The sequence below is a fragment of the Ctenocephalides felis genome, unplaced genomic scaffold (genome assembly GCF_003426905.1).
Source record: "Ctenocephalides felis isolate EL2017-DRISC unplaced genomic scaffold, ASM342690v1 CF-g0.4_SCAFFOLD_03572, whole genome shotgun sequence".
NCBI classification, from domain to species: domain Eukaryota; kingdom Metazoa; phylum Arthropoda; class Insecta; order Siphonaptera; family Pulicidae; genus Ctenocephalides; species Ctenocephalides felis.
The window spans coordinates 31,087,377-31,107,181 of NW_020539726.1; the positions used below are offsets into that span (position 1 = coordinate 31,087,377).

The following is a 19,805-nucleotide window of genomic DNA, read 5'->3' on the forward strand; positions in this document are numbered from 1 at the left end:
ACATGTTAAATTATTGTAATAGTCCAAAAATCGAACTTGAACATTTTCACATTTCTTCACGCTTTGATGATTTCAGAACCTTTTGGCATACCTCAGAAAAAATGGATGTGTTTGTATGTATGTAATATGAATGGATACAATTTTTTAAAAATATTCGAAGTATTCAAAAAGCATTCGATTCCTATTGATAGGGAGATCTGCTGATTACTTTTATGGCAAAGGCAGGTCCATCCGTTTCGGAGATATGGAGCAAACTATGCGAAATCGAGTTTTTAAAGATCAAATTAAATAATTCAAAAAACATTTTATTTGTATTGATTGAACGAAGAACTGTTCAAGTTTTTGGTAAGGCCGGTCTAGTGGTTACAAAGTTTCATCGAAAAAAGTTGAAAAAATGCCATTTGACGGTCAAGAAAGATCATTCGATATATGCACATCTAATTATCGGATATTTTAAAGAGATTTTAATAATATGAACAAATTTTGTCCACATTTTTATGGGTTTTAGTCTAAAATGTACATTAGACGCAAATATTATTGTTGTTTCGTATCCTTCACAAAATTTTATTCTACAAGATTTTTGTCCACAAAAAGCCGATTTCATGGACAGTGTTGATAAAAACTAGATTTTTTGGAAATGTTAAATATGCATCGCCGAGTTAAAAAATTAATCAAAACAGGAATTCTTGTCTAAAAATGCTCTTACTTGTCATTTTTCTATATAAATTTACGCACACTTCTAGCATAATTCAAAATATTTAAATAAACATAAAGTTGTCACCTAAGAATTTTTAACTTTATGTTACATTTCTTATCATCTAGTCTGCCACATTTTCACCAAACAGTGTACTAATATAAAATTCAATAGTTTTCGGTACACTTTTGATGCTTTCTCCTATTTCTATTAGATAATGTGTGAAACTTGGGACAACAATTTTTCTTGGATTGGTCAGAGTAATGAAATTTGATTTATACAAATTGCTTCTAAATCTGTGAATGAATTTATCAGTTTCAGAACAACGAAACATACAATTGAAGAATTAAACCATCTCTCCTTTGTCGTATTCCAAATAGGGAAACCCATTTATTATATATTTATTATTAACTTTACCCACTACCCAGAACTTTATTTAAAATTTGTCTGGCACATGTGGTATATTTTGCATAATTCTACACCTACTATTATTTTCCACCAGTCGAATTGACCGACCGCGGTAGTTAGACCACATAACATTTTTTTTATTTTTTAAAGAGTTTATTCTAAGAATTATCATATAGTTTAATAATGATATTTTAACGTTTAAAAATGCCTGAGTTATGCACAAAATTTGAAACAGTCAATATGACCCGCGCCGTGGGTTTAGTGTTAATCAGTAATCACTAATTAGTTTATTTCATCTGTTTATAAACTGCAAATTCTTCCACCATTTCACTGCCATTTCCCAAGCCTGCCGAACAAACTGGATTTCCCTGTTTGCTCAGAAGTCGTGTACCTACAAATTTAGGCTTCCCCTCAATGTTGATTTAAAATTGTCATGCAAATAGGCTGTTTGGTAGCAAGGAAGTGCCTAATTACTGGATGTGTAATTGAATTTTCGATATTACATCAGAAGCTGTCAAAAATGCACGTTTGATCCGATATTCCTCAGATCTTTGATGCCTTTGATGATGAAATCCTTATTTGACTTATCAACGACCAAATAGATGGTAAACTGTTTTGGCATTTAGTAAATTGTTTGCCTTGATTACCGATCAAGGCAATCGTGTTTATAACTCATTTATGAATTGAAAATTGGTAATAATTGATAAAATTTTAGGCATAATTTAGGAAAATATCTTCTATGGAAATAACCTTTACATTAATAATTGGTTTTAATGACTAGTACCTGATGAAATATTATTGTCATGCCGAGCGTTTCACACATAAAACATAACCTCCAAAAAGCACAAATGTCAAATAACAGTTTCATCATCAGAGTAACTCTCAGTTGTCGCTTTGATAACTGATGTCAAGCATTATACACATAAAACCTAACCTCCAAAAGCACGAATGGTGAACGCACGAAGTTGAAAATGGCATTTAGCCTCAAAGCAAGTTGCATGAACTTCTCGATGGTGTATTAACTGACTTAATCAAACGAAATTGCGATTTAGATATTTGGATAAAATTCTTAATATTTCATTTCTAAGATACAGTTTTTGCTTTCAATTCAATCTAAACTTTGCGATTTGCAATTGAATTTTCTCAAACACATTTGAATTATCTATAATTATTTCAATTGTATTGCACAAGCATGTGCTTGTATATCCTAAAATTGTAGATTATTTTCAATGGATTATTTTAATGAATTGGCAATATTTAACTCATCACATCACAAAATCAATTTTTGACACTGACTAATTTTTTTTGCAAACTTTGATGAATTTTTATAATAAACTACTTGCTGTAAACGTTTAGTATGTACTTTAGAATTATACTAATTATATATGTACTTGTTATCTATGACCAGAATTTTTTTTATCGAATTTTGTTTTTCAACAATTTACTACGAAAAAACGGTTCGATCGATCTTTGTTCAAACCTGATTACATCTCCCAAATAATATCTTTGGAATGGTTTTGAAATTTTATTTTGAATCAATTCAGAATTTTTGGATAAAACGTGGGCGTAATTTTTCACTTTTTTGCTAATCACAAAGAAACTTCTCAGCAGACAGTATCAAACATTCAATCAACGTGAGTGCTTATAAAGTTTCATCGAATGGTTTTTAAATTTTTGAAATCGACTTAACCGTTTTTGAGAAAACGACAATGAAAAGTCTAATTTTAACAAAGAAGAACACTACTGATTTTTTTTAAACTTTGGTGAATTTTTAAAACTAAACGACTTGTTGTAGAGCCGAAATATTTTAGTATGTTCTAGAAGGCCATGATATCTAGCTAAAAAAAATTATAAAAATCGACGATTTTCTGTCAACAGTTGAACAAGAACACGTTCCAGTGTTACCAAAAACTAATCAGTAACATTCCCAACTAATATCCTTCGAACAGTTTTTGATTTTTTAAAATTGATTCGGTAGTATGAGCTTGACGTATGAGTGGACGAAAAATTAACACTTTTTTCCAAATTACAAAGAAACGGCTCAACCGATTGCTTGCACAGAACTGAGAATAGATAATCCACAACAAAATACATCGATGGGCTTTTAAATTTTTGAAATCGGTTCAGGCGTTTTTGAGCAAATGTCGATGAAAGGTCTGATTTTGATAGATGCCAAAAAAAACGATACTTATTTTGGCAAACTTTGACGAATTTTTAAAGTTAAACAAGTTGACCTATAAAACTATGGTATCTAGCGTTAAAAGAATAATAATAATAATCGTTGAAAAAAAACACTTTAATACAAGAAAACGGCCCGGCCGATCTCTAAAAAAAATTAATCAGCACGATCCCCAACCAATATCTTTTGAACAGTTTTTGAATTTCCAAAATCGATTCAGATTTGGGACAATTTTTTTTTTTTTACTTTTTTGCAATTTACATAAAAACGCTTTTGGCTGATTGTCGCGCAAGACTGACAAACGTTAGTCCTTATCGAGTTACATCGAATGGCTTTTAAATTATTGAAATCGGCCCAGCCGATTTTTAAAAATTTGTACACACACACACACCCACATACACGCACACTATTTCCAAATTTGGTCTCATTCCATTCAGAATGGCTTGAAACGTCGAGAAAACATGAAATTATCAAATCGATTATTTTGAGGAAAACATAATATATAAACTTCTTCGGAAAGTTAAAAATAACAACTTTATCACGTGTGCAACTCTCTGGTAATATTTGTTCTATTAGTCTTAATTCTTTCATGTTTTATGTTTGATTTCAATTTAGTCTAGAAAATTAAATGTCAAGTGTAATATTGTCTTGTCACACACATACCTTTTTCAAATTTGATCTCATTCGATTCAGAATGGCTTAAAACGTCGAGAAATAAAATTAGTAAATCGCATTTTTTTAACAAACAAACTTCTCCTTTGGACAGTTAAAAATAACAATTGTACACGACTGCAATTCTTTGTTAACATTCGTTCTATTAGTCTTTATTTTCTCATGTTTTATGTTTGCTTTCAATTTAGTCTCGGAAATTGTCAAATGTAATAATGTCTTGTTACAGGACGTTGCACTGCACGTACGTTTTGCTAGAGAAAGCGATGCAGGATTGTACGAATGCCAAATTTCATCGCACCCGCCGACGAGTCTCTTCGCCGAACTGAAGTTAGTAGGTGAGTAAATTTATTTTATTGAAAAAAAACTATGTTATACATTATACGAAAACCTATTTTATAAAGTAACTAGTAGCACGGCATCGTGCCTTAGAGTTTCTCAAACTTTCCGTGCCGTAATTAACATTTTTTTAAAATTCATTCACAAAATCGAATTTGCAAAATTACAATTTTTTTTGAAAAAGTCGAAATTTTTTAAAATTTAGAAATTTGTGAATGAATTCGACTATTTAAAAATTTTAAAAAGTTTGTGAATTTTGAAATTCATTTAAATCAGTTGATCAATCAGTTGGTCCAGAAAACGACCATCCAGAATGTCGAGAAAATTTGTTTGGTGTATATAGATAAAGAATAAATATTATAAAAATTATTAGAGAACGCAAAAAATGGACGCAAAATGTGTACTTTTCAACTTCCCGTAAGGTAAAAAAATCGAAAATGATTTCTTCTATATTTTTACGTTTCAAACCATTTTGAACATTTTGGCTTTAGAAAAAATATATGTATGTATTTTTGGATTACATTTTTCTTCCACGTTTTGAGAGCACGAATCAACAGATTTGAATGATTCAATAAACATTCGATTCCTGTTGATGAGAAGACGCTGGTTAGTTTTTGGCCAAGGCAGGTCTAGCCGTTTTGGAGATACCAAGTAAAGAGTTCAGAAAACGGTAATTAAGCTTTGGAGAGAACGGAGCCTCCGATTAGAATGATTCAAAAAACATTCCACTTGTTTTCAATAAAAAAAATCATTGAATTCTTGCCAATGCAAGCTTGGAGATCCAGAAAAAGTTTAAATAAATATTATTTAGCGATCGCAACCTATATAAATGGGTATCTCCTAAACTTCCAAATAAATTTAAAATTTTCAAAAAAAAATAGAAAAATTTTAGTCTTGAAAAAAATTGCAAGTTTTCATAAAATTTCTAAGCTATCAAAATATCTGTATTTAGATTTATTTTTAAATTTTTTCAAATGTTTTTAAATTTTTCGAATATGTATATTTTAAAATTAAAAATTTCACGGAAAGAATCTAATATTTTTAATATAAGCATTTAAAAAAGATCATATTTTCTATTTTTATCAATTTATTTTAACAAATTTGTTATTAACAACTATAAATAAATAAAAAAGTGGTAGAATTATTTATATAAAACTATAACTTGGTTTTAAATATATAGTCTTAAGTATTAATAATAGATTTAGGATTAAAAATTGGGAATCAGGAATCATTAATGAAAAGATAGGTGATTAAAAATAAAACTTGACAAAAAATAAAATTAATTTAAACATTTATTTACTTAAAGAACGTGAGAATGATGAAATTAAATTATTTCATATGTATAACAGTTACAGTTAATAAACTAAATCAACAAATGGAAAACTCCATGCTTTTAAACTTCATAATTAATTCAATTTGATGCAAATAGACTGCAATTATAAAACTCTTTTAAAAACTACAAAAATTCAATGCTTAAGATAACTTTCTTGGCTGTACTCTGTATTGATTTAAGTGAAAGATTAAATAAAAACTACATAACTTTTTACCAGAAGTTAAATCAAGAAATGATCCAGTCATTTAAAGTGTAAGTACATCCTAAAAGTTGTCTCTGAACCTACATATCGTACGCAGACCCTACCATATGTAAGTTTTGAGACAACTTTTAGGGTTTATTTACAGAGTATTTACAGACTTACAGCTGGGTCTTTCGAATTCCGAGATTTATGAATTATAATAACTGGACTAAGATTTTTGTTAGAATTTCTTCTAAATCAAAATTCTACCGAATTAACAACTTTGAGAGTAATTGACAAAATCTTTCACCTTAATCAGTTTTCATGTTTTTTAAAAAAATTGGTTCAATAAATTTCTTCATACTGATCTATTGGCATAAATCAGACCCTTTCCCCATAATTCATTTCTGGTTTTTGTAATATTTTCGACCGCTTATTTTGGCTGTCACTAAATATTTCCTATAGATATCACAACTGGTTTGACACATTCGGCTTTTTGTAGCTTTTTTGCGGTTGAAGCCTAGGGATTAATATATATATATATATATATATATATATATATATATATATATATCGGGGATATATTTCAATTTATTAACGATGACTGACACTATCAATATCTAAGGATTAAATATATACCAGTTCGTTATTTTGAAATCATGCTTTTTTCTATTGAGGAAATGTGTGATGATTTATCAATATTGTATAAATAGCCAAAAAATATATGAAGTCTACAATTAATTTATATCAGAAAGCATATAATGTTCAACAACTAAAGGAAAATAGCTTTTCTATTTAATTATGTGAAAAAAATTGAAAATATATTTGTTAATATAATTTTTTGTAATTGGTGAGTAATAAGTTATGTTATGTTCAATGTTTAGAATGACTTCACGGCAAACATAAATGTGGAATGAAATTAGTCTAGTGATTTTTTTTTGTTATGTAACGATTGCTATATTTTAATATGTAAAACTTTCATCTTACTTTTCTATTTTCTACGATTTCGCAATCTTTGCATAAAACGGTTTCCTCTCTATAGATGCTCAAATGCTCATTTGCTCATTCTGAAATGAAGGCGCATTAATTCGTCCTTTTCTCCAATAATTTCCTCGCAGAGAAATGTTCTCCTGAATTAAAAAGCAATTTGGAATTAAACCGTACTATTGCTTCTACTGAAATTCTATTTTGCTATTACTAACAGACCGGGGAAGATCGAAGATTTATTCTTATTTACATTGGGAAAGCAATTACGCCTCTTGGATGGAATATTGCTATAAATTAATTAATTTTATAAATTCATCTATGTATATATATATATATATAAGGTTGTCAAATATCTCCCTTCCGCCTTTTTGTATTATAAACCAAGAACAAAAAAGCGGAAGGGAGATATTTGACAACCTAACTCATGGCTCATAATACATATATATATATATATATATATATATATATATATATATATATTATGAGAAATATTGCAAATAAAATCTAGAAAGGCATAACATCCATTAAATAAAAATTGGTATGAAAAAGTAAATTTAGGATTTTTTTATTCTCCTTGGTTTTTCACATACATTTTTATTCTCAAAAGTCTGAAAAAAAAAGTTTTTTTCTCGTTTTTACTTGATTTTTGCTTCTCAAAATTTTATCCATACATTTTAACATCAAACTTAACTATTATGGTAATTTATATATAATTAATTATATTATAATTTAACATACAATTCCTGAATTTTAGAAATGATATAAGTTGAAATATTTTTATATTTTGAACACATACATAAAATCTTTATTAAAACCTCCTAACGGCTTAATTGTATCTAATTATTTGTATAGTTATCACCTGAGTCATCGTTACTTAATTAAAAGATTTAGTTAAAAATGTATCAAGAAAACTTAATGTATCAAAAAAAATTTTTTTTCTAAGATTCCGGAAAAAATACTATTTTTTATGTCACACTCATACGACTGGCAGTGCATTTTTTCATAAATCTTTTTTTTTATCAAAAACAGCCTGACATGGCTCTTGAGGAACTTTTAGGCGTATGACTAACATAGCGATTAACGTGTTAAATTTTGAAAACGCAGATTATTTTTTGACACTGTTAACCAAATAAAAACCAAGGACCAAAACAGAAATTGAACCTTGTCACATCATTTTGCGTTGAAAATTTCATGCAATTTTATATAGATTTTTATTAAATCAGTAAATTTTAATAAATCAAAATTATAAATTTTAATTATTTTGAAAACTAAAAAATTTATCAAATAGCATTTTTTGTTTGATTTTATTTAATTAATTAATCTTTTTGTGCGTAGACCTTTAAGGGGTTAGGGGTACTTGCAGGCACGAAAAAATGAGTGTTTTCAGTATTTTTTTTTGTTATTAAACGATGTTTTTCTACAAAAATATTAATACAGCATTATTATACAATGTTTTGACTTGATGTAACAAAAATTTCAGAAAAAAAAATTAATATTCCCAAAGTTACAGCCGTTTTTGTTGACCCTGTTTCGAAAAACGGTCCTGGCGGTGACCATCATAACTCCTTAGAGATTCATCTAAAATCAATCAAATTAAAAAAATAGTTTTATGAATAGTTAATCCCGGGCCGGATCGAAGGTTTTCTTTTTTTTGCAAAAATTAACAAAATGGCAGCATCAGAAAGAAAAAATCTAAATTTTTGGGTAAAAAATCAACAGTTAATTGGTCTTAAAAAATTCAAATTTTTGAAAAAATAAAAATCCTTCGATCAGGCACGAGTTTATTATGTATTCTAAAAGCTGTATGAATTTCATTCAAATTTACTAAGTGGTTTTCGAGTTACAGTGGTCACCGTTTCAAAAAACATAGTTTTGAGAAAAACGCGTTTAAAGTTTCACATTGGATTTACGTACAGAAATTCGAATTATTGAATTACTTAAACCGAGCCATCTATATCTGGGCCATATAATAGTTTATCAGTCATTGTGCAAGTTTCCAAAATTTCCATTTGCTGTTGCCTACAAAGCATTCTGGCCTCCTGAGTGTTCTCGTTGGCGCGCTGATCTGCCACTTTCACACGTGCCGCATCCAATTTTTCAGCATACCAATGGGAATTATACACACAATTAGGTTCTAGGGTATCCATAATCAATAATAATAATTATGTTTATGCATTCAGCAATTTGTACGATAGTAAAACTAGTATTCACGGTTTCTAGGTATATTTTTTACACTAGTTGGTTGAAGCTTTTAATTTTTTCTGATTATGGATTTAATCTTGAACTACACATCTTAAAAGTAAATTATCATTGCTGAGATCGTCGTAAATCGGTTTGAAAGCGTTTAAAACATCAGGAGGTGAGGGAGAATGATCTTGAGTATAAGTATCGAGCTCTCCACTTGCGTCAACGCGCTGGTAAGAGTCCAATAACTCAAAAAGTAATCATCGGATCAACTTGAAATTTTCAGAGAATATTTTCAAGATCTTACCCTTAATGAAAATGCAAAAAAATAAAAATCGATTTTTCAAAAATCCCAAGTACCCCTAACCCCTTAAGTCCCGCTCTACCCAACGCGTGTATCTATTTAATTTTTTTTTTTTTTGTAAATGCAATTTTTTATTCAATTTATAATATGTAAGATAAAATTATTACTTAGTCATCTATTTGATTTATATTCGCAGAGGCCGTGGCAGATATCGTGGGTGGACCTGATAAAATCGTGAAAGCCGGATCACCCATTCGCTTGACCTGTCACCTTCGTCATTCTACTGAGACGCCGTTGTACGTATTCTGGTACCACGGGGAGAGAATGATAAACTACGACTTGGGTAAGTGAGTTTTATTTATTTTGATTTATTTGAAAAAAGTATTATAAAAAAATCTGTAGGATTTAATATGTACAGGATTTAACTTTTGACCTTAAATGGCATTTTTTTACTTTTTTCTGGATCTCTGAGAACTGCCTTCGCTTTAATCATTGATTTAAAAATGATTATTTTAAACATTCTTCAAACATTCATTAGTTCTTCATTTTGTCAATACAAATGAAACGTTTTTTGAATTATTTAAATTAGACACTCCGTTATTTCAAACACTAAATTCCTACTTTTGTTACTCTTTGCCCCGGATTTTCGAAATGGCTGAATCTGCTTTGTCAAAACTAATCCCCTCGTAAGTACCAATTGATTGTTTTTTGAATTTTTAAAATCGATTGATCACCAAATCCTGTACCAAGATTTGGATTCGCACACACACACACATACAACATTTTTTCAAGATATGCCAAAATGTTCCTTTGAAACGTGAAAATATATAAAGAAAAATATTTTAGATTTTTTTGCGATTATTACTACTTTTCTAATTAACTAAAAGTTTGTATGGAATATATTCGATACCATCCTAGTACAAATGTGTTTATATTTCAAAACGAATTTAATATATTTAGTACACTAGAATAATTTAAAATATTTACATCTACGATTCACTGGAATTATATTACCCACACAACTATTTCTGAGTTATTCATGCACAATATTCAATATTGAAACATCTGTTCTATTATTTGCTAAATATAGTTAGACACACTATTCAATATTGTTAACTCTGCACAAATGTCAAAAATGATTTTTAGACATATTCATTCACATGAAATTATCAGATATTATAAAAATCTTTTACTGATAAGTACAAATTTTGTCTTCTACATTTATGTACTAATGTTTGAGAAAAAAGTTCAAAATTTTCGAAAAAAAATCAAAATATAAAAAAGGAGTGCGTGTAAGGTTCACACGCGATTGAAGTAAAACTTATTTGCTACTGTACAAGATGGCATTTAAGTAAAAATAAATACATCGTATAACAATTTTGAATAACGTTTATTAGTAATATGGTAACACACGTAATGAACACATTTATTAGTGTCAACCATTATATACATTTATATAATGATAAATTATAAATTATATATTTTTAATAGCATTAAAATATGTATAATATTTAAAAATAATAATGTAATTAAAGCCATACTTCAAATATCACATGATCGGTTAGTCATTGTAATTAGAATGTAGAAATGAACATTCATTAGGGAAATTAAGTAATTGCTGATTAATAACTTCTATCATATTCGTTCACACAGGGGATTATGTTAATCAACGCCTAAACAAATATTGTTTTTGCAACTTTACTCATCATATAATAATTGTGTTTGAAGAACTTCATGTAATTAAAATTAACATACATTCATTGACTGATGGTATTTTTTGTACTTTTTCGCTGACGATATGATCTCATTCTTTGAACAGTTGTAATATCTGTTTTGCCTAAAAATATCTTCCATTTTAATAACTTCAAATATTTATAGAAACTACGAATAATATAGCAATAATTTCTAATCGATAAACATACGTTTAGTACACTGCCCAAATATTTAATTTGTTTTATTATTTTCAAGGAACAGGGAAAAATTCTTTTGATTCGGACATTTTTCATTGAGTCAAGATTTGTACTACGATGTCACTTTAAAATGTTATTAAATTTTTCTTGTTAATATCGGTACGCATACAACGTTGATGCCAGTACGTATAAAACGACAGATCTCTATTCACATACACGGCGACTAATCACAATCGACCCGTACAAGAATGATTTCATTGAAAGCGAATAATGCACAGTTCTGCCGTAACGTATTTCTGTTGCATTCGTACGGATTTACACCTTAGACGCGTCTAAAGAAGTTTTACTTCAAAAATTAAAATGTTCAAAAAAGTCTATTTTTATTTCAAAAATTTCACAGTGATCAAAAATCTAATTTATTCAATGCTTTCAGGAAATTTATAGATTTTTGTAAAAAAATAGTTTTTGATACATAAAGTTCTAGCAAAATTCCTTATTCAGCAATCAGAAATACATAAGGATTCCTATAAGCTAAATTGACAATATTTGAGAGCGCTATCTAAGAAGAACTCCAGTGAAATCTTCTTAGTTAAACAATTAATACGGTAATGTTATATTGAAGCTAATCTAAGACTAAATCTAAAGGCCATCGACGTTTCAATCTTCTTACGCCAAATGGTTATGCATGGTGGCATGCATTAGATACTAGTTTTTCCTTTACCCTTGCTCAATTCATCAGTTTACTCTTCTAGCGCGCGTAAAGAAGTTTTACTTCAAAAACAATTCCGACTTACTAAACAACTATTAATCTAATCCTTAAAGTGCACAAATCTAATTACTTCCGTACACAATACCCACACTACCCACCGATTTCATTTTGTTTCACCATATACACCTCTAAATGCAATAGTGACAAAGCGCAGACCTCGGCTCTCGGCTTTCCAGAAAGCAAAAACGTAATTCAAAGACGACGGTTGCCTGAAGCATGTGCTCTTGTGTAATTGTATATAGAGTCAGTCGGTGCAAAAACATCCCCATAGTCATAGTCATTGTGAGTTGCTTTGTTTCCAACTATTAAACAAACACTTTGAGGCTGAATCAGTTGTGCTCAGAGCCACGAGGATTTGGATTTAGAGGAGAAATACATACTTGGAAACGTGAAAGTTTGTATTGAGATTTTTTTCAAAACTACATATATGAAGTTGACATACAATGTAATATGTATAATTATGAATAACAATAACTATTTAAAGTAAATGGTAGTTTTTTTTTGTTTAAAATGGAATTCGTATAAAATAGTTTTTGAGAGATCCGATTCGAATTATTCAAACAACATTTTGCTTGTGAAGAAACGATTAGTTTAGTAAGACATTTTTTCCCAAAATGTCAAATAAACTATTGGTGCATAGCATTGTGCCTTTAAGCAAATTTCTGAAACTTCACGTACGGAAAATAATTTTTTTTTTTAAAAAGATTTAAACGTTTGTTAGAACTTTGAAAAATATATTTTTGAACATTTTAAAATTTTCGAAAAAATTGACTTTTCTGAAAAAATGAATTTTCTTATACGTTGAAATATTTTGGATACTTGAAATTTTTTTCAAGCAAATCTTTACGCGAAGACTTCGGTATGAGAACCGAGGGTAAAATGGTAATAATTACTGAAATTAAATATCTCAATTAACTAATTTAACATTTAACTGTGATTGACGTATATACTCGCTATGAAGAAGTGGCAGAATATTGTGTATTGATGAATATATTCTTTATGCTTATAAAACTATAATTTTTTTGTAAAAACAATATATCATGAAAAGTCAAGTTATTCAGAATATTTTAGGGCAATGACTGTGTAACTGTATGAACTTCTCAAAATGTAGATTATTTTATTGACATAATATTTTTACATCTTAGTCAGATATCATCTCTATTTTATTCTACATTTATAAGCATTATATTTGAATATATTTAAATATCTCTTCAATCTCTTTAATCTTCAATTTCTTTATAATACTTTTCTTTCTTTTAACTATTTCTCTTAACTTCCCGTAGGGTAAGTTATTGTAATCATCCAAAAAACAAAATTGGAATCTACATTTTGTATTTTTTCACGTTTTGAAGGTTTCTGAACATTCGGCATACCTCAGAAAAAATGTATGTTTGTGTGTGTGTATGTATGTATGGATACAAAATTTCGACCAGGCAATACGTTTTCGGGCGAACGGATGAACCGATTTGAATGGTTCAAAGAGCAATCGATTTCTATTGATAGGGAGATGTGCAAAAATAGTTTTTGGCAAAGGCAGGTTCAGTAATTTCAAACATACTGAGCTAAATGCACAATTAATTGCAATTTTTGAGATCACTAAGCGTCTGATTTGAATGATTCAAAGAACTGTCTGCTTGTTTGAACAAAATAATCGCTTTTGAATAAAAATTGTTACACTTTTTTTTCAAAACAAAATTTTTTTGTGTATCGAAAATAATTTACGTTTTAATTTAATTCTGACTAAAGTTCTAATATACTTTAAACAAATAATTTCAACTTTGCAATTCAGTTTATATAATTCTTATAAATATAATATTATACACTGTTACATTGATGAAAACATGAAAACATTTCATATTCTTTGAACATTTCATTACGGTACGGGAAGTTCCAGCCATTTTCCTTAAGGCGCGATGCCATACACCACTAGTTTTATAAATTATCGTCATCGCTGGTTATCTTGATATCGATCGTAAGCTCATTATAAATTTAGCTTGGGCTCAATATGACATTTGTTCTCATATTATTTTTTCTATTATGTTTAATGTGAAAATTTTCGTGTTGTCTGGTGTAGTGTTCATGTACATCTTAATTTATGTCTATTATTATCTACTTAATAAATATGAATATTTAAAATCTAGCAAATTAAATGATATATAATTTATATAATATATATTAAAACGCACTTCTCTTTTGCCAAAACAAATTAAAATTTATATTTTAATTCAGTCTACATCGCACACAAAGTGTGTGTTTACATTGAATGTTATATATTAGCCGCAAACATACACTAATTCTTGTTATGTACACGAAAAGACACATAAAACAGAGTGAATAATTTTGGTTCGGTTAAGCTTTTAAGCCGTACAAATTCTGTGTCGCGGCAAAGAGCGGCAGCGGCAACGGCAACGGCAGTCATGTTGTAATTTTGTGGATGCGACGTCGACGACGACGACAACAACCGGGTCGAATAAAAGAGGGATTAGCGGTAATTTGATGGATACGAGATTCAGAATCACTCGTTTGTTCGGTTGGTGGAAAAATAATGGTTTTTGATGCATTTTTATAGAAAATATACAGTAAATGCGGCTTAAAATGAAAACGGTAGTTGTGGCGCATTGCTTGTGTCTCGGCATTGCACTCATAAAGCACCAAGTCAATCAATTATCCGATCCGATATTATTGAGCACTGGTGTCTATTTGTTCACGAAAGTACAGATAAAAAAACAAAACACGGTTGTTTAAGTAGTACCCCTCAGTAAATAATAAAACTAGTTAGAATTGGTATTTTGCCTTGAGGCAAGTTACATGAACTTCCCGATATGTGAAAATAATCTATTTAATAAAAAAAATTAATTTATGAGTGATTAAAAGTATTCCGAGAGGATTTATCATACATAATTTATGTATTAGGTTGTCAAACATCTCCCTTCCGCTTTTTTGCTCTTGGTTTATAATACAAAAAGGCGGAAGGAAGATATTTGACAACCTAATATTTCTGATTGCTAAATAAAACTGAGTTGAAAAAAAATAATAATAATAATTGAAAGCGAACGAACACGTTATCTCGGACTATTTTCTAAAAGCAAATTTTCAAAAATCAACAATTTTTATATTTGAACCAGTTTCCGTAGGACTGTAATAGTTTAGTATGTTCATTAAGACCAAGTACTCTATCGTTATACCAAGTGAATCGTCTATTTTTAATTTTAACAAGCGTCAAAATAACTACTCATTTTCTCAAACTTTGATGAATTTTAAAACTTAAACTACTAGTCGTAAGGCCGTAATATTTCAGTAAGTTATATAAGACTATGATACATCGCTAAAAAAAGTTCCATCAAAATCGGCTTAATTTTTTTTTCAATAGTTTATTAACAGAAAACGGCTCGGTAGATTTTCACCAAAAAATAATCAGTATCATTCCCAACTAATATCCTTTGAACAGTTTTGATTTTTTAAAATCGATTTGGTAGTATGAACTTAAATGTGGACAAAAAGTTTAACATTACAAAGAAACGGCTTGGCCGATCGTCACACAAAACTGAGAAACGATAATTCACATCGAAGTAGGTCGATTGGCTTTTCAATTTTTGAAATAAGTTCAGACGTTTTTCAGGGAACGTTGATGAAAGGTCTAATTTTGAAAAATGACAAAAAAACGATACTAATTTTTGCAAACTTTGACTAATTTTTAAAGTTAAACGAGTTGTCGTGAAGCCGTAACATTCTAGTATGATCTATAAGACTATGGTATCTACCGTAAAAACAATGATAAAAATCTCCGAATAATTTTTTTCTAACACTTAGTACAAGAAAACGTCCTGGCCGATCTTTACGAAAAACTAATCAGCACGATTCTCAACCAATATATTTCGAAAGGTTTTTGAATTTTCAAAATCGATTCAGAATTTCGGGCTAAAACGTGGACGATTTTTTTCCTCTTTTTTGCTATTTATGAAGAAACGGCTTGGCCGATCGTAGCACAAAACTGACAAACAATAAATACATCGCGATACATCGAATGGCTTTTACATTTGTGAAATCGGTCCAGCTATTTTTGAGAAAACGTCGATTTACGGCAAAAATATGGACGCACATACACAAATTTCTTGATTTTTACAAATTTAAAAGCCATTGGAACAAATTCGATATGGAAAAGCCTCGAAAAGACCGACCGGCCAAGCCATTAGAAATGGCTTTGGAATTTGCAAATATCTAAGTGAGCAGTATACAAAACTTCTCTAGTTTTGCAAAAAATATTAACATTCATTTAATCAATAAATGTCGACGTTTCTCATGAAAATTAACATATGCACTAAGTAACCCTACAAAAATTTGTTGAACTATATGAATTAATAAATATTTGGAATGTTAAACCACAATTTTAGTACATACAAGCACACGTTTCTATGCACTAAAATTAATATAATCATAGATAATTCAACTGTGTTTCGAAAAATTCTATTGAAAATCGTAATGTTTTAATTTAAGTGAATGCGGAAACTCTATTTTTGAAATAAGCAGTTGAAAATTTTATCTAAATATCTAAATCTCAATTTCGGTCGATAAATCTATTATAATAGATTTATCGACCAAATTGATAATTATCAATTTGAAATTTTCGCAACTTGCCTTAAAGCAAAATGCCATTTGAACTAGTTGTAATTAGCATTTTGCCTTAAGGCAAATGGCACCATCAACTCCTCGACACGTATACATAATAAACTTTATAAGAATTGAGGTTCAGCTATTCAGGTGAAAAATATAATCGTTAATTAATAAATGATTAGTGATTAGTTATTTATCTATTTAAGTAAAATATGTAACTGTTAATAAATAAATGATTAGTGAATAGTGAATGATTAGTTAACATTTGGTTAAATATTACATTATTCTTCTGACGAATATCAAAAGTGCCTGCACAAATCCATTCCACAAATCAAAACACAACACTCGGCCTCTAGCCCTTCGTTCCTTATATTCCAGGCAATATCTTGTTCTTAACGTTGCCCTGAAGGTTCACATAAAACTATCAACGTTTAGACATAATGGAAACATGACCCAGTTTCACCCCTAACCCATATTATATATTTGATACAAAACATTTGCTCTGATTTAGGTTTTTTCCTTACTACGACGCCTTGAAGTGTCAGATCTTTCTCATAAAGAGGGATAAAATAGAGTCTGCATTGCAACTTTGCCCGTGAGTGAAATGTTTCATAATATTATATCGATGAGGTAGAATGAAATGTATTTAAGGTAGTGGTTATGGAGAATATGAAATTCAGACTTGATGATAATCGGTATTGGTGGCCCTTAGTCTCTCTTACTCCCTAGTCGAGCCTAAAAGAGTTTTACTTCAAAAAATATTTCAAGAAACATTGAATTTAATTTGAACAAAATCATGATTTATGAAAGTACTAAAAGTTGGTTGATTGTTTGCGTTGTGTGATTCTGGTTCCATAATGAAATTCTCTGCAAAATTATATTATCCATTACGAATTTCGGCAGCATTAAAATGTGGTCAAACAGCAATTGTTATTGCTATTTGTCAAATAATCAAGCATTGGGTAGTTAGATTTATGTTGCATATATTCAATAGTGCAAACATCAAAGTTTATTGGCATAGAGTAATTGATTTGGTCAGTCCGAATTAATTAGCGTTTAGTTATACAACTGACGCAGGTATTTTCAATATAAGAGAAATTTATATAATTTTAGAGTAATAATAAAATATCTCAATATATTTGATTCCCGAAAATGAAGTCAATTTGATAAAATCTAATCATCCTGGGTAAAAAAAAAAATTGTAAGAAATTTTTAATGCAAACTATAATTACCTGGAATTTTGCCGCAAGTGATTATTAATTTTTATGACTAAAATATTTTTTGGGACTATAATAGTTTAACACAATCGTTTTTTATATAACGAACTCTTATTTTGAAAAATTCATATTTTTCAAAAAAAAAAACAGTTGTGCATGGCATTGTGCTTTAATGCAAATTGCTCCAAAACTTAACATTTTTAAAAAAGTTATATTTTTTTTTAACTTTGAATAAAATCGATTTTTGACAAATTTTAAAACTATTTGAACTGCGGTCGAAATATTTTAATATCATTTTTCTGAGGTCATAAGGAACCTACCTTCTGATAAGCTTAGTTTCAGGTTGATAACACGTTTGGCCTAGGTGCATCATGGTATCTTCTCAAAAGAGGACCATGCGAATTTAATGAAACTTGGCACACATTGTTATTATACTTTACCAAGATTATGACAAAGATTTTAAATTGGTTCATACGGTAGTTTTCGAAATATGCGAGATTGCACTCTGACCTGAAACTAGCCTAGTTTCAGGTTAAGAGCACGTTTGTCTTAGGTGCACAATAGTATCTTCTCAAAAGCGGATCATGTATATTTGATTAAACTTGGCACACATTGCTATTATACTTTACCAAGATTGTGACAAAAAAATTAAATTGGTTCATACGGTAGTTTTTGAGAAATGCGAGATTGCATTCTGACCTGAAACTAAGCCTAGTTTCAGGTTGAGAGCACATTTGGTTTTTTCGATTTATTCGGCAACCGTTGAGAATATTAAAATACAATTTTTTTCACGTTGTTCTAGTCCAGATGACTAGAAGTTTGTGCGTGCCTGGGAAGTCTGTGAAAAACAAAAAATTAGTCTAGTTTTGAGCATTTTGTAATTAAATGTAACATTAAATCTTCAAGCGCTTATAACTCTTGAACCATTCGTCATAGGGCTTTGATGTCTTAGGATGAAATATTCTAAATCAAAAGGTCTAGTACAAGAATTTTTATGATACCTCTCTATCTATGATAAATTTTTTAAAAGAATTTTTCTAAAGTAATAATAACCAACGTTGTAAAAATGATCAAAATCGGCAACAAAATATATTCATCAAAAATCGCAAAATAATATGTGAGCAGTGGGTCATGATATGATTTCAGCTTTTTTCATTCATTTGGCAAAATCGGTTCACACAAGGTACAAACTAGTAAACAGTTCAAAACGTTTTAATACATCAATTAAATACTAAATATCCCATAAAATTATTATACTTTAGTTCCTTGTTATTAATAAGCTTGAAATGAGCCTGAAATAATATACATTATTATTCTACAGATTGGATATTATTAAATAAACAATTTTCGATAACTACGTATGTGCAGGACGTGTCAAAATTAGTAAAATCAGAAATATAGCCCCAAATAGATTTTGTTTATTTACGTTGTTTCAAAATATCATACATAATATTAAATCCTTGCTTCCATCTGTAACCATTACTTCATATACATCATCAATTTTCGATTCGATCAACAATAATTATAATTAGTTATAGAGTTAATTTATAATAAATTATTCAGATTTATATGCGCATTCACCCATAAATAAATTAAATGTTATGATCAGGTGTGAATATCCAAATATTTGTTCCATATGTTAAAATAAACAGGATCTGTAAAATAAATTTATATTTTAGTGCATGATTTATGTCACATTAATTAGGTAGTTAGTTTTATATTATTTAACCTTTGTGCTTTCTTCTAACACTTTTAATTTGTTTAATATTTTAAACAATTTTAACATTTGTGAAATATTGAACACATTTCAGATAAGATATTTTGAAATAACTATGAATAAGTTAAGAACATTTTTTATAATTATAAATGGTATGTACACTTTTAATGCATATTTTACTTAAAACAAATTTTTAGTTAATCATAAATATTATAAATTCTAAATTAATATAATAAAGTGTATTGATTTTTTTGCAAAGTTATCTTTTTTAATAAATTTTCAATAAATATGCTGCTGATGGTT

The 19,805-nt window shown here is 29.0% G+C and overlaps 1 protein-coding gene across 1 annotated transcript in view; it reads left to right on the forward strand.

Annotated features, from left to right (window-relative positions):
• The window catches only part of LOC113388362 (neuronal growth regulator 1-like), a 176,340-nt gene that overhangs the window by 21,258 nt on the left and 135,277 nt on the right, over positions 1 to 19,805 (forward strand). Inside the window, exons 5-6 of the mRNA XM_026625748.1 lie at positions 4,180 to 4,288; positions 9,475 to 9,621. Of these exons, the coding sequence (XP_026481533.1) occupies positions 4,180 to 4,288; positions 9,475 to 9,621 (256 nt within the window). The remainder of the gene's footprint in view (positions 1 to 4,179; positions 4,289 to 9,474; positions 9,622 to 19,805) is intronic.